This window comes from Anser brachyrhynchus (assembly GCF_964034855.1).
Source record: "Anser brachyrhynchus genome assembly, chromosome: 4".
Classification (NCBI taxonomy): domain Eukaryota; kingdom Metazoa; phylum Chordata; class Aves; order Anseriformes; family Anatidae; genus Anser; species Anser brachyrhynchus.
Window position 1 is genome coordinate 70,316,797 of NC_137698.1, and position 18,912 is coordinate 70,335,708.

The following is an 18,912-nucleotide window of genomic DNA, read 5'->3' on the forward strand; positions in this document are numbered from 1 at the left end:
GAGTTGTATTTTTCCTAGAAGGGCTTTTCTCACTCTGATGATTCGTGGTATGATTCTTTTTGCCTTTCTCCTTTTTTCCTTCTAGTTTTGATATCTATGTTACAAAATTTCATCTTTAGTCATTTAATGCTTGTAGTGAAAACAAAGAGTTTCACTGGAAATAAAAAGGTGAAAAAGAAAAAGAGTGCAGTTGAAGTGGGGTATTTTTTCAGCTTTCTACTAGTCATGGCTAAAAACGTAAAATATGGAAATTTCCATTTATACAGTCAAGTAGATCTCATGAATTGTGTTGCAGTTTTACCAGAATTATTTATGAAGCTTGGATGGTACATTTTTACATACCTTTTCCATAATCAAGAAAATACCGTTCTTTTTCTCACAGCTTGCATTTTAAGATGTGATGTGCCAACTGATAATTTCTGCAAAATATTTGTCTTTAATATTTGATGTATTTTAATGTTATGCTACAATGTACTATAAATGTTTTTTAAAAAAAATGCCTGGGGATGAAACCACAGTCTTGCTGCGGCTTTCCACTGTCTCATTCCATTGAAGGCTTCAACTGTAGCTCAGTCAGAAATCATGTGAAGAGAAGACACTCTCCACTGTTTGGCACTGGGATACGTAAATTAATAACAGTGATACTATCAAAACAGAATCATAGAATCACAAAATTGTTGAGTTTGGATGAGACCTCTAGAGATTATCTAGTCTAACCCCCCCCCTGCTTAAAGCAGGGTCCACTAAAGCATGTTTCTCTGGTTGGGTTTTGAATATCTCCAAGGCTGGAGACTCCACAACCTTTCTGGGCAACCTGTTCCAGTGTCTGACCACTGTCATGGTAGAAAAGTTTTTATTATGTTTTATTATGGGAAGAATCTGGTTCCATCTTTTTTACACCCTCCCATCAGGCATGTATTTGTATTGATATGATCTCCCCTGAGCCTTCGCTTCTAAAGTCTGAATACCCCTGTAAGCCTCTGCTCATATGACAGATACTCCAAGCCCTGAATCATATTAGTGGCACTTGATTGGACTTTCTCCAGTATGTCCATGTCTCTCTCGTACTGGGCAGCCCAGAACTGGGCCCAGCAATCCAGATATATCTCATGAGTGCAGAGTGAGGAAGGATCACCTCTCTTGACCTGTTAGCAGCATTCTTCCTCATGCAGTCCAGGATGCTGATGGCCTTCCCTGGAGCAAAGGCTTGTTGCTGACTCACGTTCAACTTGTTTTCCTCCAGGATCCTCGGGTCATTTTCTGCAAAGCAGATTTCCAGACTGTCAGATCCCAACACGCACTGGACATGGTGTTATTCCTCCCCACATGCCAAAATCTGCATTTTGTTGAATTCCATGATACTCCTGATGGCCCATTTCTCTAAGATGTTGAGGTTCCTCTGGATGGCAGCGCAGCCTTCTGCTGTATCAGCTTCCCCTCCCAGTTTTGTACAGTCTGCCATGTTGCTGGGCTTGCACTCTATCCCATTATTCGGGTCACTCATGGAGGTGTTGAGCAGTATTGGCCACTGGGGTACTCTGCTAGTGCCTGGCCTCCAGCTGGACTTTGTGTTGCCGATCTCAACCCTTTGTGTCTGACAGTTTAGCCACTGTTCAGTCCACCTCACTGTCCACTTACCTAGCTTGTACTTCATCAGCTTGTCTATGAGGCTGTTATGAGAGACTGTTTTGAAAGCCTTGCTAGCATCAAGGTAAACAACATCTGCTGCTCTCCCTTCATCCACCGGGCTCATCATTTCATCACAGAGGCTATCATTGCTTAAGCACAATTTCCCCCATGCTGACTACTCCACATCATCATCTTGACTTTATTACGTTTGCAAATGTTTTCCAGGAACAGTTGCTTCATCACCTTCCCAGGAATCGAAGAGAAGATGACTAGCCTGTAGTTTTCTGCATCTTGTTTCTTGGCCTCCTGGAAGATAGGAGTGACACTTGCTTTCTTCTAGTACTCAGGAACCTTTCCTGATCACCAATCACCACAGCCTTTCAAAGATAATTGGAACTGGAATCTTAGCCTCATCTGTCCTTTTATCCATTGGAACATCTGAACGTTATTTTTAGATCTTTTTTTTTATTCAACAAAACTAAGGGAGTAAAATCAAATTCCTAGTTTAATTATCTCTGTTTTGATATATACATATATGTTTTATATTCATGATGAGCATTTCTTTAGCAGAAATGGCAACTGCAGATGTTTTTTAAACTAATGTTGGGGTTTTCCTGTTAATCATCCACTAGAATAGCCTGATTATTTATTTATTTACTTACTCACCCAGAAATAATGAAGAGAAGTATTAATAGTTAACTTTCACAACCAGCTTTTCCACAACTTTATTTCAGGTATGTTCCTTGTCTATTGGAGCATAATAGTTCAGAGAGAACAAATTTGTTTCTGTGTAACTTCTAACAGGGCATGTATTCCTTTTTTCTAACACTAAGGGATAGTAGTTGCATCTCAGATTGGATCTGCTATGGTTTTGCAGGAATATGCTTGAAATAAATACATAAAGCCAGGCTTTGTTTTGTAGCCCAAGGTGGTAATAGTCATTTACCAAAACCACATCAGTCTTCCGCTTTTGATATAATAATACTGTCACATAATTTTCAACTCAAGCAGAGGAAAGCTTTTCATTTGGAAGACTCTTCTATGATTGTCTCCTTATTTCCCCATCTTTTAAAATATCTAAAGTAAATTTATCTCATCAAATTTGATAATCTAAATCTCAGAAATCACCTTCAGGCAAGTTTTAGGTCAAGTTGCTGTAAATGTGTTTTATACAGGTAGATTGAATCACCCCCTGGGGGTTCCTGTCTTTGACTACTGACTCTAGGGGGGTACTAGAGGGAACTAGACAGCTAGTTTAGACCAAAGAATAACCTAAAGATGTCTGAAATTAGGTAAGAGAAATCTATTAAGCTATTCCAGTAGCTTAAAGGTGAGCATTACTTTAATGTTTTCTTTTCTGAAGATTTATTCAAATTATGAGTTGTTAGCTAATTTACAAGTGAAAGTACATTTTGCACTTGCAATTACTTGCTAGTGTTTTTCAGAATTATTAGTAACACTTCTGAAAATGCTCTAAAAGCAGACTTCCTGCATATGCTTTCAGTGAAAACAAGATGGCAATATAGTGATTTATTTTAGCAGTATAAGATAGATTTTGAAATACATCTTTCTTTATTTCACTTTGTTCATGATTTTGAATCTAACAAGTTAAGGAACAGTAATCACTGAGAGTAACTCTAAAGAGCTCTTTAACCTATACTCCTATGTTGGAAGTTATCTTAGGTAAATGAAATGTCAGTACTAGTAGAGACTAGTAGACCATGATGAAAACTTCCATATAATGCTCTCTGGCATTCAAATGATAGAAGTCAAAATTAAATTTGTATGACTTTTTTTCTTTTTTAAATGTATGAAATTGGGGTCCCACATTCGTGTCTGGGTACATAATGAAGGATCTACTTTTCTATATTCCTGAGAATCCACTAGCTTTTATGACTAATTAAATTGTATGTTATTCATATGAACAAGCACTGATCTACCTCAATTTATCAATAGAAATCAATAGTTATCATTAGAAATATTAGTGTTGTGCACAGATTAAGTAACCATTTATTTCAAAATGTGGTCAATAGCATTATAATAAGCATTCCCACAACTGTATTTTTAAATGTTCCTAGAAACTGAAGAGTAAAATATTAAAGGTAATGTTTCTTCTGCACCACAAGGTACCAGAATATGAAGGTATTGAGGGACTTAGAGCTGTGTTCCTAGTTGACCTGCGCTGTGAAATATTATGTATATTATACAGCAGTTCCTGTGTGTATGGTGCTATGGCAGAGCTTCAACTTTAATATGTTCAATTGTGGATCTTTAAGGGTGATACTAAGACTAGAAATGGTCTTGTTCCATTTTTGTTCTTTTACTTCCACTCTAAATTTCAGTAACTTTTGCAGCTTGATTACACCCTTCTTAGGTTTAAAATAATGATTTTGAGTTCAAAATTATATAGAAAATGATCATTCTGATTTGGAAATTATATAGCAGTATTTCCTTCTACTGAATTCACAAGATTACATAATATTAGCATGTTCATCTAACTCCTGAACTACTTGCAAATTAATTGCATGAAATTATGAAAATTGAGCTTGATACACATTATCTCCTGTTGTGTGTTACCTTTCTAGACGAGGAGGCATAATGTCATAAGATAAAAGAAGGAAGCTGTCATGTGACATCTTTCATGCTTTACTGTATGAGATGTAAGCTATGTATGAACCCAGATCTTCAAAGAAAAATCTAGTAAACCTTTGTCCTGCCTTATGTTTGTTGATAAATTTAGCGGTCACTTTTGACCTTGGCTGATATGCTGTACTGAATAAACAGCTCTTTCTTTATTTTGTTGTGCATTTCAAAACAGCAGGAATAGATGTTAGAAAAAAGACTTGAGTCTGAAGTCTGTTCCCTTAGCTTTAGGTAGAGTTCAAATGTATTCTTTTCCTGAAAGTAATGTGCCATATATAAAAATACAGGTTAAAATTAAAGAGAAAATGTTTTTAATTGGGTTACTGATTATTGTACATCCAGAAATTAGAATTTGTAAAAGCTGCCAGTGAGAAATCATTCTCATAAACTCCCAGTTGTCAAGGAACGGCAAATATGCAGAATTACTTGTTATAGAAAGAGGAACACTTCTTTGAAAGGCAGGTTAATCTTATTTAATATATGAGAAAAAATTGTTGGCATTAGTCTCACTAATGTTTTTATACTTTTATAAATTGTTTGTAAACATTGCCATAAACATTAACTTACAAAGCATTTTTAATTCTTATTTGTAGAACATTCAAGGTATCTCTAAACATCCAGTGAGAATTATAAAGAAACAGTATATAAAAGGTAAACTATGTTTTTATTAATGTTAAAAGGTAATTTTATCTCTATTTCTTAATAAGATATTTTTTATTTTAAAGCAGACCAAAAATTCCAATATAAAAGAATAGAACAGATTATTGATTCATAGTTGAACCTTAACATTTAAACCAATCACTTCTTGCTGGTTGTTCCTGCAAAAAGTTTGCTGTTTCAGCACTGATCAAAATAGTCTTAAACTTTTAGAACTTTATTTCTTTGGACAATCTCACTGTTCCTTTTTCCAGATGAAATTATGCATCTTAAATACATTTAGCATCCTAGGAGTGTTTTTGGGGGATTGAGCCTATAAGACTTTTCCTGAGGAGGTGTTAATGCTGGGTCATCTTAATCCCACTCAAAGACAAGCACCAACAGTTTGTCAGATGTGTTGGTTTTGGTAACAAAAGTGGATTTAAGGCAGGTGAATGAGAGAGATTCAAAGGCTAGAAAAGCATGACCTAAGCAATAAAATTTCTACTCACAGTAGACTCTAATATAAGAGAGATTTGCTTGTATAAATTCTTTCTTGAACACCTACCATCATAGCTGGGTAATGTTGCTCATTTGTTGAATAGTTAAGGGCAGGCTTGCTTTTTAACAGCTCCCCAGTCTCTGCATTTGATATAATACATATCAGAAGACAGGAGTCTGTTTAAGATGGTATAAAACGTCGACAGCAGTTTTATTTTATCTTCCTCAATTATTTTTGTAAATATTTTTTTGAAGTTACTATTAAAAAAAAAATCTGTGTAAATCTGTGGCACAGTGCTTAGCAGTGGCATGTAGGCTTTTCTGGAAATTATTCAATCAAATATGTTAATGTTCTTATATGCACTTCTCAAAGATGTGTTTTCAAGCCCTTCATTCCTATATTGAGACACTTTCCCCCCTCACTCCTATGCTGTCAGTTGTCAGTAATCACTGATCAGATGAATTTTTATGGTTGTTCAAAATACAACATTCCTTTCTACACCAAGACAAGGAGTTTTCCTAGAGTATACCAAGTTTCTAATACCTTGCCAAGGTACAGTATTGCTTTGAGATATTGTAGAGGGTTTCTTTCATTAGAATTTGGATGCCTATATTGGATGCCTATATTGGCTGTATGTTCTTAATATCATACTTCCCAACCTCCTATAACTCAGAATTTGGTTATTGGCACATTGCTGCAGCAAGTTCAAAGATAATAAAACATTTTTAGCTCATCTCTGTAGACTCTTTCTTATTTGCATGCATCTTTTATTAAGTGATCAGTGAATAATGCTATTTATTGTAGTTACTTGTCAGCTAGTGTTTTGGGAATGGTTTGGTTTTGAAAAAGAAGTAGGAGAAATGAGTGGTAATGCAAGGATGTCAGAGATGCAGATGCTCTAGATGACTAATGAGTAAAATAATTGTGATGCTGGAAGTTGATGCTCTGCCAGGATGCTATGTTGTTATTTGTGTATTTTCAGTTGGGTGTTGGGAGTGGCATTAACAACCTGCTATGGTTTGCAACACTATTTTTGGATGGTGATTTGGTACATAAATGTCCTTCTCTCTAGGAAAAGAAGAGGAAATAGTAACCATTTCCCCAAGAGCATTATTTGTTTCAAAGAAAGGATATACGTTTTTAGCAGCAGGTAAGACAATGTGTTATTATTCTCATACATATTAATATTCTCAGTTCTATGATGTCTTCTTCCCCTCTTCTTTGCATGACATTATATTTTAGAAGGCTGTCAAATCCCTCAGTATCAATTAATATTGTTATATGATGTATACTCCTTAGTGTGATTTAGATGTGGATGATTTGTTAAGCCTTGTCAGTAGAAACAAAGAGCTAATAAGATTAACTGACACCCGAAGATAATGAAGAAATCGGGCACTGTGTGATCTGTAGCTGGACTGTAACTCTTTAAGGATGTGCTTTCTACAGCTGTGTTGTTTTTGTTGTTGTTTTTGTTTTGAGCAAGATGAAATGACTGAACAGTCCAGGCTTGCATTTTGATTTGTGATAGTTTGGTTAAAATGCAGACATGTTTTTATTTTAGAGCAATAGATTTATTTTAACACTCTGTTTTCTAGATTTTTCCCATATTGAATTAAGGATCCTTGCTGACTTATCATCTGAACCAGAGCTTCTGAAACTGTTCCAAGAACCTGAAACCACTGATATCTTTACCACGCTGGCTTCTCAGTGGTAAGAGTAAATGTTGCAATTCGGCATATTTATTGCCCAAAACCTATTGTATTACTGTGTAGTGATAATAAAAAACAATATTTTGTTACAGTATCTATTGTTAATCTAATAGTGTTTTAACACTAGGAGTAATAATTCCCTTCTGTCTTTCTGAGCCTTTTCTCCTCAACTGTTGTTAATGATGTATGCCAAAATGTTATAATCCAGCTGACAAGTATAATCCTTGAGACTAAAACCAGTGCAATAACATATTCTGCATAGCGCATGCTGACAAGTTTCTCACTATATAATTGTTCACCAATACTTTTTTTAGAATTCCAGAGCAGCATTTAAGTAGGGTATGTGTCTGAAACATTGCAGAACAGTTTTTCTTAGTAAAAGTAAAAACATTCTTGAAATCTGGTGGATTATTCAATAGCAGTATTGGCATCAAATTATATATGTACAAGAAATATGTCTAGATCTCATGGGCTTCCTTTCAGCTCATATGATTTAGTGCTTCCATCTTCTGACGGATGATGTGTGATACTTTGAAAAAGTGGTACATAGTAATTTAAAAAAAATGTTTCTTACATCCATTTCCAGATTATTGTTTACTGATCTCTTCAGCATGCAGACCAAAAGATTAACAATCCAAAAAGATAGAATATTAGTAACTTAGCTGTATGAGAGTGTTTCTTATTACTGTTTTTATTATGATGATGCCTAAAAGTGTAGGCTGGTATTCACTTTGTATTCAAAAGTGCATGGGCACTCAATAAGCGGATAGGATAGATCTTATAGAGACAGGGAGATAGATCTTACAATTTGAATGTGCAACACTGGTAAAGATCCAGTAAAATAATATAACATGTAAGCAGGTTGAACAGAATCATGTCATGTAAATGTCATGCAATTTCCATATTTTCTCTTTGCTTCTCTCTATTTTTTTATCCCTGTTTTTGTTGGAAGATTGCTAGCTGAAAAAAATGAAAGCAAAAATAGATAAGATGAATTCATCAGTCCTGATCTAGCTCAATCCAAATTCTACAGTTTCTAAATTTCTTCTCAGTGTGGTATTTGCTAATATACTATGAAGTAGTAAAAATAAACTATTTTATAATTGTCATGCTACCAACAACTGAATCCGTGCTTAAGACATACACGTACAGTCTGGGAAACACAACTCAAGGTCACAAACTTCCCAACAAATGGAGCTGTGGAAAGATCACCTTTTTCTTTAGAGTCACTTAGAAGCTTCTATTGACATTATGATCAATTCTTAGCTCTGACATATCACTAGAACCTCGTGATGGAGTTAAATCCTTTTTTTAGTTTGGAGGTATATTGCAAATGTATGCATGAAGATGAGTCAAATTTTATCTCAACTCTGGGCAAAGCTCCAGAAATACTATTCTATTCAGCAACCTCACAGCTTTTGGCAGCCATCAACCTCTTATAGTTGCTACACAGTAACTTTAAATTTAATGAAATATTACAGACAAATATTTTTATCAGACAGAAGTGTCATGGTGTGTCTACAAAATCATTACATAATGATTCCTGCTGACTTCCTTTAAGCTTCAGAAAAGCTAATGCTTGGAAGTAACTATTGAATCTATTATATGACATTAATTACAGAAGCATGAAGGTTGGATTTCCTCTGATCTAACCCTGGATGCCTGTTATATACCTGGTGAGATTAATTTGGCATATTGTTGATACCCCTTATGTAATAAGATCATTTGCATGTTATAAGTGTTAGTTTCTCACTGTTGAGTACAATGTAGGTCTGGGATGGTCATTTCACATGTAGACATCCATTTTGTCATCCATCCACTGTTCTGACAAATTTAATTCCTCCTATTGGATCAGTTCCTAGTGAACTTATATTGGGTTTTGGAGTTTTATCCTTAGTTTATTAAACACTAAAGAGAAGACACAAAATCACAAGCTCCACAGGTATCTTCCCATTCCAGCTATTTATTGATCTTTTTTAATCCACATTTTTAATTAGTGGAATATGGCTGCTTGCTAGGGGAACTATGATATGGCAGAGCAAATTTGGATTTCAGAGGAATGTTAACTGTATGGATAACACCAACTCTGAGAGTATAGTTTTGAAATTAATTTTCTATTTTTTTCCCTGTGAAACAGTAATTTGCAAATGTGAACTGAGTAACTGAATACATATATAGACCCTTTATTTAATACTTAATTTGCCTGTATAGATATGGATTTGTGTATTTATTCAACTCGTGTCAAAAACTAGGAGATTTAACATGATCATAACTGCAAGGACAAAAGTAATTCAGGGAAACAGCTGTGTATCCTTGTTTTGAATATAGTCATTGCTAGGAAAGTTTGAAAACAAAAATATCTACTAGATAAAATAACTAGCCAGTTATTTGAACTTAGAAAAGGTCTAAAGATACAGAATTTGATTATAGTGTAATATGGTAGCTGTACAAACGTTGCTTTAGAAAACATAGCTAAATAATGATATTTATGTGCTTTTAGAAAAAAGTCTTGTGTAGTTTGCATGAAATAACACACACGCATCCCCATCCCCCACTCCCATTGCTATTAGAACAAGTTAAGGGAAGGAAGAGCAAAACAAACTATTTTATGTCCCCTTGGTCTCCTGATTTTTATTAGGTCTTAATCCCAGGGCTTTAAAATCTGTGCAAGGGATATACCAAGTGGTATACTAAATGTTTTATTCTGTTTGAAGGGATTGCTGTTTGTAAATCTTTTCTAACACATCTTAGAAAGCCTAGACCATTTTTTTTTTCTGAAAGAAATCAATAAAGAATGAATTAGTTTCAGAAGCTTCCTCTGAAGAAAAAATTTAAGTTAATGTCAGTGTCTGATAGCATTCCAGTTTCTGAATGTGTGTCAGATACCTCTTAGCAGGTTTTCTGCATCTAAAAATCCTTAGACTAATAAATATTAAAACATAATATATTGACAATATTGACATTTGAAATTATATTGACAATATAAAATCTCATCCCAGAGTCAGACCAAGATTTATACCAGTTTATTCCCTTATATATAAATTTAAGCATTATGACTTCTTCACCTAAATCTTAATTCCATTCCTTACATATCCTTCAGGCTAAAGTCTTCTATCTAAAATGTAATCTTTTAAAAAAACCTTTACAGTCTTTTTTTAGCTTTTGGTGATGAATACACATGATTGACAGTTTCTGCCAAGAGGTTAGCAGTATGACTTTCTGATTGAATTAAGATCTCTTACGTATAAAAGCTTTTGTTTCTTAATTTGGTTGGATATGCTCTACCAGGATTCAATCCGTCTCTGGGACATAGAGATATCTGTCTTGGAAACCTGTTGGATTGATGTTTCTATTAAACATTACTTGTATGCCAACTTTACACTTGTCAACAGTGCAGTGTAGAGATGCACAAATGTATGTCAACCCAAACAATGCCTATGCATCATGGCAAAAGGCTGAAAGAAAGCACTAACTCAGGAACTGAACTTCAGTGTCACGTGCAACACCATACCCAGCCCAGTGAGCCTAGCCGACAGGCACTCCTCTGTAGAAGACCAGGCTGTAATCTTGTACTCCTATGGCTACTTTATGGAGAGAGCCTGTCTCAGCCGTAACGCAGCCTCCACCAGTTTGGAATTCCCTGCAGCACGCTCGGCTGTTTGCTGTAAATACTGTAGCTACTTAACTATACGCAGCAAGCAGTATTGTGTGTTCTGTTCTACAGAACTATTCTGAAATTGCTATTCAGATAAAATTCAGAAGTTGGTACTTACTTTGTGAGTTTCTGGGCAATCTGATGCTTAGTCTCATGTGTTTTGTCTTCAAATTGCTTCTTCCACATGAAAAAAAAATGTTCTTGGAATTTAATTCCATGGAATCTATGGAATAAAATAAAAATTATGTCTGTTGGCCACTTTTCAGTAAGTTTGCTTCTATTGGCTGTTTTTGTCAGTGAAAAGCCCAAGCTCATCTCTGCCTTGTACATCCAATATGTTTTCTGGTAACCTAGCATCTCCAGCTAAAACCAAGATGATTTCAATAAATTTTAATATTCACTTGTATATGCTTAGTACTGTTCCTACTCTTATCCTAGCCTCTCTGTAATGATTATCATATGCTATCGCCTACATTATCTTATGGAGAGTACTATTGTGGTCTACTGAGAGGAAGCCTTAAATGACAGGTCAACACCTTCTAACACAAGAACACTAAGAGCGCATTACATTAATGATCTATTCACTACTGAACACAGAGTAAAGTTTGAAGACTTGCCTCTAATTTTAAAAGACATGATATAACTTATTCCAGCTATCTTGTGTTATATTGTCATGATGTCCTGTGACAGTTATAGTCCTTTGGAAAAGCCACGTCATCATCACAGTGCTGAAGATGATGAGAACTGTCTTGGCAGCTCTCTGACCTGCAAAGAGACCTAACTGCCATAAGACGTACAACTGACAATGACTTTCTGAATGAAAATGCTGTTACTTCTTTAAGCTAGCTTTTCCACAGTATATGAAAAATAAATAATTGTCTTTAAAATGTTGTTGATGGACATATCTTAAAGTCCCTTTCAAATGTGGAAGCTGAAAAATATGTTTACACCATTTTAGGTAGTCTGTGATTTTTGTTTTTTTTAGTTAGAGGTACAGTGACTAAAATGAAGCTGGTAAAGGGACTAGAGAGCAAGACATATGAGGAGCAGCTGAAAGAACTGAGGCTGTTTAGTCCGGAGAAAAAGAGGCTGAGTGGAGACCTCATCGCTTTCTATAACTACCTGAAAGGCAGTTGCAGTGAGGAGGGTGTTGGTCTCTTTTCTCAGGTGACAAGTGATGGGACATGAGGAATCAGCCTTGCCAGGAGAGGTTTAGATTGGATGTCAGGAAGAATTTCTTCACAGAAAAGTGATTAGGCACTGGAACGGACTGCCCAGGGAGGCGGTGGAGTCACCGTCCCTGGAGATCTTTAAGAGATGTGTAGATGTGGCACTTAGGGACAAGGTTTGACAGTAGACTTGCAGTGTTAGGTGGATGATTGGACCTGATGATCTTTAGGTCTTTTCCAAACTAAATGATTCTATCAGTCTACCAGTCTCTTTCATATTCTTCATTTGTCACTCTTCAGTAGGCTGATGTTCCTCTGCCATAGTATATACTGGTATAGGCCATACCGGGTCAAAATCCAGGAAGAGTATCTTGATTTAGCTAAGCACTTAAACATGCGATAAATGTTATTTAGTCCTACCTTCCTGCCTGTGTGCTTTTTTGAGATGGGGATAGTACTGCTTCAGTGTTCCCAAATCAAGCAAATTCTTGCCTCTTTTTTCCTATTCTTTCAATATGTGGGTAAGTCCTTTCCCCTGCTTCTTCAGAGTTTTTCTTAGAGAACTGGAGATCCCTCCTAGTGATGAGTTCAACTGTAGCCAGCACAGCATTGTGCTACTCCATCAAGTGTCCTGACGGCAGCCTAGCCCTACAAATACAACTACATTTTTTGTGGCTCTGGAACTAGCTTAGTCATTTTAAGCTTGAAGATCTCATCACCATGTTCCGATGTTTAATATAGACGTTTCTGATACCTGAAAGTTTGATATACTTCCTATGTTTTAGGTTCTTGAACCTGAAATAGAATAGAAAACCCAGCATTGAGTTGCCAAGTTCCTTATACAGTTCCAAATTATGCATCTCAAAAGGTGAAAAAATCTACATGCTGGCCAAAAAAACATTTAGGAGAAGCTAATGAGAAATTCTAATTACAGAAATAGGTGCTTGAGCTCCTCTTAGAAAGCTGGAACAGAATGACAAGGATAGCCAGTCACTTGTGTCCATACCTGAAGACACCTGCTAGATAGATTTTATTTAATTTTATTTTGAAAAAAGTGAGCTGGATTCACTCTTTTTAAGTGGCGATTGTGTCCAGCTTTTATACAACAGCTAGGTGCTTGGAGACCTCAGTTCAACTTTTCTAACCTTCAAGCATTCAAATCTGCATCTGTCTCATTTCAGGAAGATACAGAGCAAAATTAGACTGGGTATGAAAGCTTCTCCACTCTGTGCTACTGTCTTGTTGCAGCTGAGATTCTGTTCAGTAAAGATTGTAAAGTTGAAATAATTGGATTTGTTCAGCTGAGAGAAGATAGGATTTAGGAGACACATGATAATAATCTTCTAATATATAAAAGTTGTTGCAGAGAGTAGGCTAGAGAGTGAACAAAGCATAATGAATGAGCTTACACTGTGGTAAGAGATGTTTTGGTTAACATTAAAGCTTTCTAATAGAAAAGGTAAATAAATACGGAGGTGGATTACTTCTCAAGACTGTGGAATATCTATCACTAGAAGGAATGAGTCAATCAGATATTTCCAAGGATAGCTGAGGTGGCTTTTCATTCACCCTCAGAACCATGTTTTTATGGCCTTATGATTCAATATCTAAGCTGGATTTGTGAGGCCTGGAAATTAGACCATGCTTTAACTGCATCTCACTGGGAGGAAGAGTTGTCTGTAAATCCCACCAAGTGAAGAGAGAACTGAGTTGCTGGCCCTTAGTACCCTGAAAAATATTTCAAGGTGGTACTCCCCTCCACCTATAGTATGAAATAATAATAATTAAAATAAAAATAAAAGCATATTATAGACAGAAACTGTGTGTAAATAATGCTGTAATTGGATTACATCTCCTAGATTGGCTCCTACAGGGCATCACAGTAGAGGTCAGGTGTGCTCAGAGTGGGTCTATGATGAACATGTGCACAATGCAGAATTTCAGAAGCCTTTTGAACAGTTAGGAGAGAAGTGTTCCCTGAGATGTGCCGAGAATTCAGGGATATCCAGGCTTCAGGGGCCACTTAGTGGTGTCAGATGTGTTTGTTCATAGACTTGGGTGTAGGCATCCACATCCATTTCTCAGATTTGGTCTAGGTTTCACAGTTTCTTATGCAATTGCCAGTACAGATTTGTTAGAGATGGACTTCCACTCAGACTGTGTACCGTTCATTAAAAAAATGAGTGTAGGATTACTGCTCTGAGGTGAGCATCATCCCAAGGCAAGTCCCTAAAACTAAGTGGGTAGAGCTTCAGATATTTGCTTTATGTTCTAGTCTGTAGAAAATCATTATAGGGTCATGCTTTTATCTAGTGAATGATTCCTAAGGCACCCATTGGCAGGCACCAACCAGATATTACAGATATCTTTGCAGCCTCTCATCTTCTTAGTTTCTACTTAAATGTGTTTCTTGTAAATGTCCTACAAGATTTACGAAAATATTTTGCCCTGTCTATATGGTAACTACGAACTAAGATGTGAAAACATCTAGACTATACATCCTCTTAAACAAAGAGCTTCAGAGAAAAAGACCTTATAAGTAGATTAGTCACCAATGTATTGAAATGAAACTCTAGCACTTTCACATTCAGAAATTTAGCTATGGGAATACCCAGCTAATTTGTAGGCTCTGGGAAGAATATAAGTATATGAAACAAGGAACATTCTGTTGACCACAATATCTTTCTGAAATCAATGCAAATTTAAACTAGAAACATCATTAGATGTCTTTTCAAGGTACATAGTCCTTTTCTGTAAGTTATATTTACTACCTGAAAAGGGGAGAAATTCAGAAGGCTCCTTAGTAAATTGTTTACAGTATGATCTAATTGTGAGCACAAATCTGTTACTACTGTAAAATGCATATTTTCATTTCTGTGGAAGTAGTAGGATGATTTTCCCTGTGCATAAACTTTTCCACACAGTGAGAAGTGACCTAGGCATCTTCTCTAATGTATCCTGTGTCATAGGTTGTCACCTGAGCCAGTGTAGCTCCAGCATAATGAAATGCCTGCTAATCTCTCTCAGAAATCATCCCATTATAGTTAAGATTGTTAGACAGTTGTGTGTTAGTATTTTATGTTGTATTCTGTAACTCTTTTTGTATACTTTCTGATCTGAATTGGAGAACATATAAAAATTTACTTATATGGAATGAATTTTCCTTATATTCTGCAGATAAAAATAAGAGTAGAGAATTTTAATAATCCATATTAAAAATATTTCTATAGTACCATGTAGTCGAGGAATATCTCTAATACTGTTCAATACACAGATGTACTGTGTATTAAAAGATAATTACCCGAATAATCTGATAACTGCCACCATTCCAGTGTTGAAACAGACATTCTTTTTAAACTATTAATTTCTACCTCTAAACTATAATTTATCCTGTACACGTTAACTACTGATGGTGAATTAAAGTAACAAGGTAATTGGTGGATACTCTTTCAGGGTGATATGTACTTTGTACCAAAGGAAAAAAAAAAGGAGGATTTGCGGCAGTCAATTGCGTACGATGCTTATGCTCAAGGCAATGCTTGGAAAAAGGCTGGGGAGTTTGATAGTGGTCTAGCTGCTTCTGCTTCAGTTTGACACCTGCGTTTTGTTAAATACAAACCCCAAAATATTCACTTCTCTCTCATTTATCCATCTGCTTCCTCGTGTTCTTGCTTTATTTGGTGGTGGTGGAGAACAGCATGAATAGATGTCCTTCTTCTAGGTATTGACATTATCTTCTAGTAAGTACTAGACATAATTATCATTCGGCTTATGTTGCTTGCAGAGAGCTCAAAAATGGCTGCAGAATAAGAGGACATTGTCTCATTATTTCTTTGTAGCACTGGTAGCTAATACCTGAAATAAGAATATGTGTATCTATTATAGAATACCAAGGGATTTATAAAATTATTCACTTCTAATCATTCTGAGAAACATTCCTTTCCATTTTTGTAGTGTAGGTTAGGTCGGCTGACACTCGAAGATATGGAAGAGCCTTTCATTTACGTTATATAATCTGTGCCAGAATCAGAGGAACTTGAACACTTAATTTCCAATAATCTCGGGAACTGCAGGCTGTTAACAAAATGTGCTGGATATAAAAGTCCATGTTTCCTCAGCTGATGTGTGTGTGGGACGTTGGTAATATATAGCAAACCATTTTGGTAAGAGAAGGATGTGCTAATTTTGGATTTGATTCAAGGAAAAGCCTAGAAAGAAGCAAAGCACAGAACTAGTTAGTATTACCACATTGGAAGGACAAAAGTTGTGGGCTTTTGTGTTTTAAGTTCAACCAGATCTGAATACAAAGACCACAGTGCAGAAAGTTTGGTTTTGTTCTTTAGAGACTGTCTTCCTTTAGGAAGTGGAGAAAATTTATTTAATTACAGCCTGCCAAGCAGGGGACTCAAGGAACTGATTATTTCTATTAATGTCAATGTGAGCCAGACTGTTGTGCATTGGGTCCATCAGGAACTATAGCGAAATAGGTGAATTTTGTTTTTCCAGCTGCTTAGAAATTCAGGATACTTACTGACAATAGTTCTATCTGTTGATACCCCGCTGAATTGTGAAGAACACAGGAAATAAGCAGAGGGATTTTGGATGTTCCTGAAATAAATCAAAATAAGTCATCATGGGTTGAATTATACAAACAGATAGTGTACTGGATCTGTTTGAAGAAGATAAGGTCGAGTATGCACAAATGTTTGGTGGTAGGCTGACTAAAAACATATACACTTGCCCATTCCTGTTTTATACAATCTTGTTTCAAGTACTTTTTTTTTTGTATGAAATAGGTTGTAAGGATGAATCAACATTTATCCTTAGCAAAACACTGACTTTTTTTTAGTTACTTTGTATGAATGTATGGTGTAGCAAACATTGAATTAAGTTGAGCTGCCTACTCCCTTAAGTTATTGTTACTTAAAACTGCAAACATCAAGCTTCAGATGAAAAAAAACAAACAACTTTAACGATTAGTCCTAACTCTACAACTTAAATTCAAGGCTAATACTAAATAGCAAAAAAGGCCAGTAAAACCTGAATGAGATAAATGGATTTATGAGAGGCAAAAGCCACATCTGTAGCTAAATGCTTTTTAAACAAGCTATGATTAGAATCAGAGAATATCCCTAGTTGGAAGTGACCCACAAGAATCATTGAGTCCAACTCCTTGCTCCAAGCAGGACTGGTTTAAAATTTAACCATATGTTGAGAGCATTGTCCTAATGCTTCTTATTTGCGTTTCTATATTAATTTTATGAAAATATTATCAGCAAGCCCTTGAAAAAGGTTTCGTTAATCAAGACATGTCACCTGGGTTTTTGTTAGTTTAATCAGGAGTAATGAGATAATCATGTTTATCCAGGTGGACTTCTACTGAGGAGATGGGAAGAGCTTTACCTTTCCTCCCATCCACATAAGCAGACATATGGCTACAAGATGCAGCCACGGGGTTATGCAGCTCCATTTTCCCCCAGCTAAGGCTCTATCAGTTTTTGTTCATTGTCTAAATAGTGAGATATACTAGCTCAGGACTCTTAGGACTCCATTGTTGTCTAAAGAATTTTTGGGTAATCCAGACTATTTCATACTCTTATAACCAGACATTACAACTTGCAATCTCTTGGATTCCTTTTTTCCACTTTCTATGAGCTTAATGTCAAGTCTAAAATGAATTTGGATTAATTCTTTTCATTTCGAGTCATGCATTGGAAAATCAAATCTTCTTTTTTTTTATTTGATTTGAAGTGTAATCACACTTCGTGCCATTGAGCCCATATAAGATTGTGAAACTGTTTTGCAGTATTAAGACAAATTATGGACATAGCTGCTCTTTGCCGTGGAGTACTTGGGGTAACTTCTAGAATCCTGCTTTTGAAGAGAGTGGAGAAAAGTTTTCATGTGTATTATATGGCATTCACCTTAAATATGTGTAACTGAAGATCTCTGCCGGAGTCTCCATTCAGAAATACATGACTGTGTTGTGGTCTTTCAGCTCTGCAGTCTGGCCGTGTAACTCAGCCAGTATTGATTCACCTTAAATCCTGAGGTTTGGAGCTCAGTGCTACCTGCTAGATGACAAAGGGTTAATTTCTTTCATTAGCATCGGATTACCCAGCTTTATAATAATGTTATCATTTCTAATTAGTTTCAAGGCTTCTGCTTTTATTTTTCTTTTATTGGAATAGACTCTGAAGAAATGATTGTTGCAGTACTTAAAACTGAATAATTATTAGTACTTACCCATCATCTCATTGTGTATGTATCACTTCTCTTCTGATTAATATCCAAAATAGCTCTTACTTTATATCTTGTATCTTTCTTTTCTTATTCACAGTCTTACTGATAAAGGGAGAGGAATGAGGAATTTGCTTTATACATGCTGTTCAGGCAAAAATTCAGTTTAAATGGGAAGTCATGCTCTTCCAAATCAAATCACGTTCAGGGGCAGGTATGCTGTGGCAGCAAGTCTAATTGTTGAGACACTACTTGTTATGAATCTGGTGTTTAATAATTACTAATTTTCTAAAATAGGTGTGAGTGAGGCTGTAACCTGCAGCTCCTGCAGCTGTAGTATTGCAGATTTCTTCAAGTTGTACTTGAGAAATTTTTCACATCTATGATGTACTACAGTGGCAGATTGAATTTCTGTGTGAATAAATGTAATGGTAGGAAAAGATGCTGACAAAGTGACAGTAGTTATTAAGAAACAGAGAAGCATTCGGAAGAGAAGGTCTAGGAAAATGTAAGGCAGAATCTTACGCTGCTAGGTAATGCTTTACACTTGGTAAAAATATGCCTGGTCTTACACAGGAGTATAAAAACTAGAAGGAACTTGATAGCCCTAAAAACTTTTTCAGGTGATAATGTTATAAACTCTCTTCCATAGATTGGTGGGGCCTCAACTTAGAGCTACTTTTAGCCTAGATAGTTCTACTGGAAGCTGTTGAATTCCCCATTCCTCTT

General features: G+C 35.9%; 1 protein-coding gene across 1 annotated transcript in view; it reads left to right on the plus strand.

Annotated features, from left to right (window-relative positions):
* The window catches only part of POLN (DNA polymerase nu), a 101,328-nt gene that overhangs the window by 37,038 nt on the left and 45,378 nt on the right, over positions 1–18,912 (plus strand). The window contains exons 15-17 of the mRNA XM_080590268.1: positions 4,866–4,923; positions 6,483–6,560; positions 7,006–7,120. Of these exons, the coding sequence (XP_080446394.1) occupies positions 4,866–4,923; positions 6,483–6,560; positions 7,006–7,120 (251 nt within the window). The remainder of the gene's footprint in view (positions 1–4,865; positions 4,924–6,482; positions 6,561–7,005; positions 7,121–18,912) is intronic.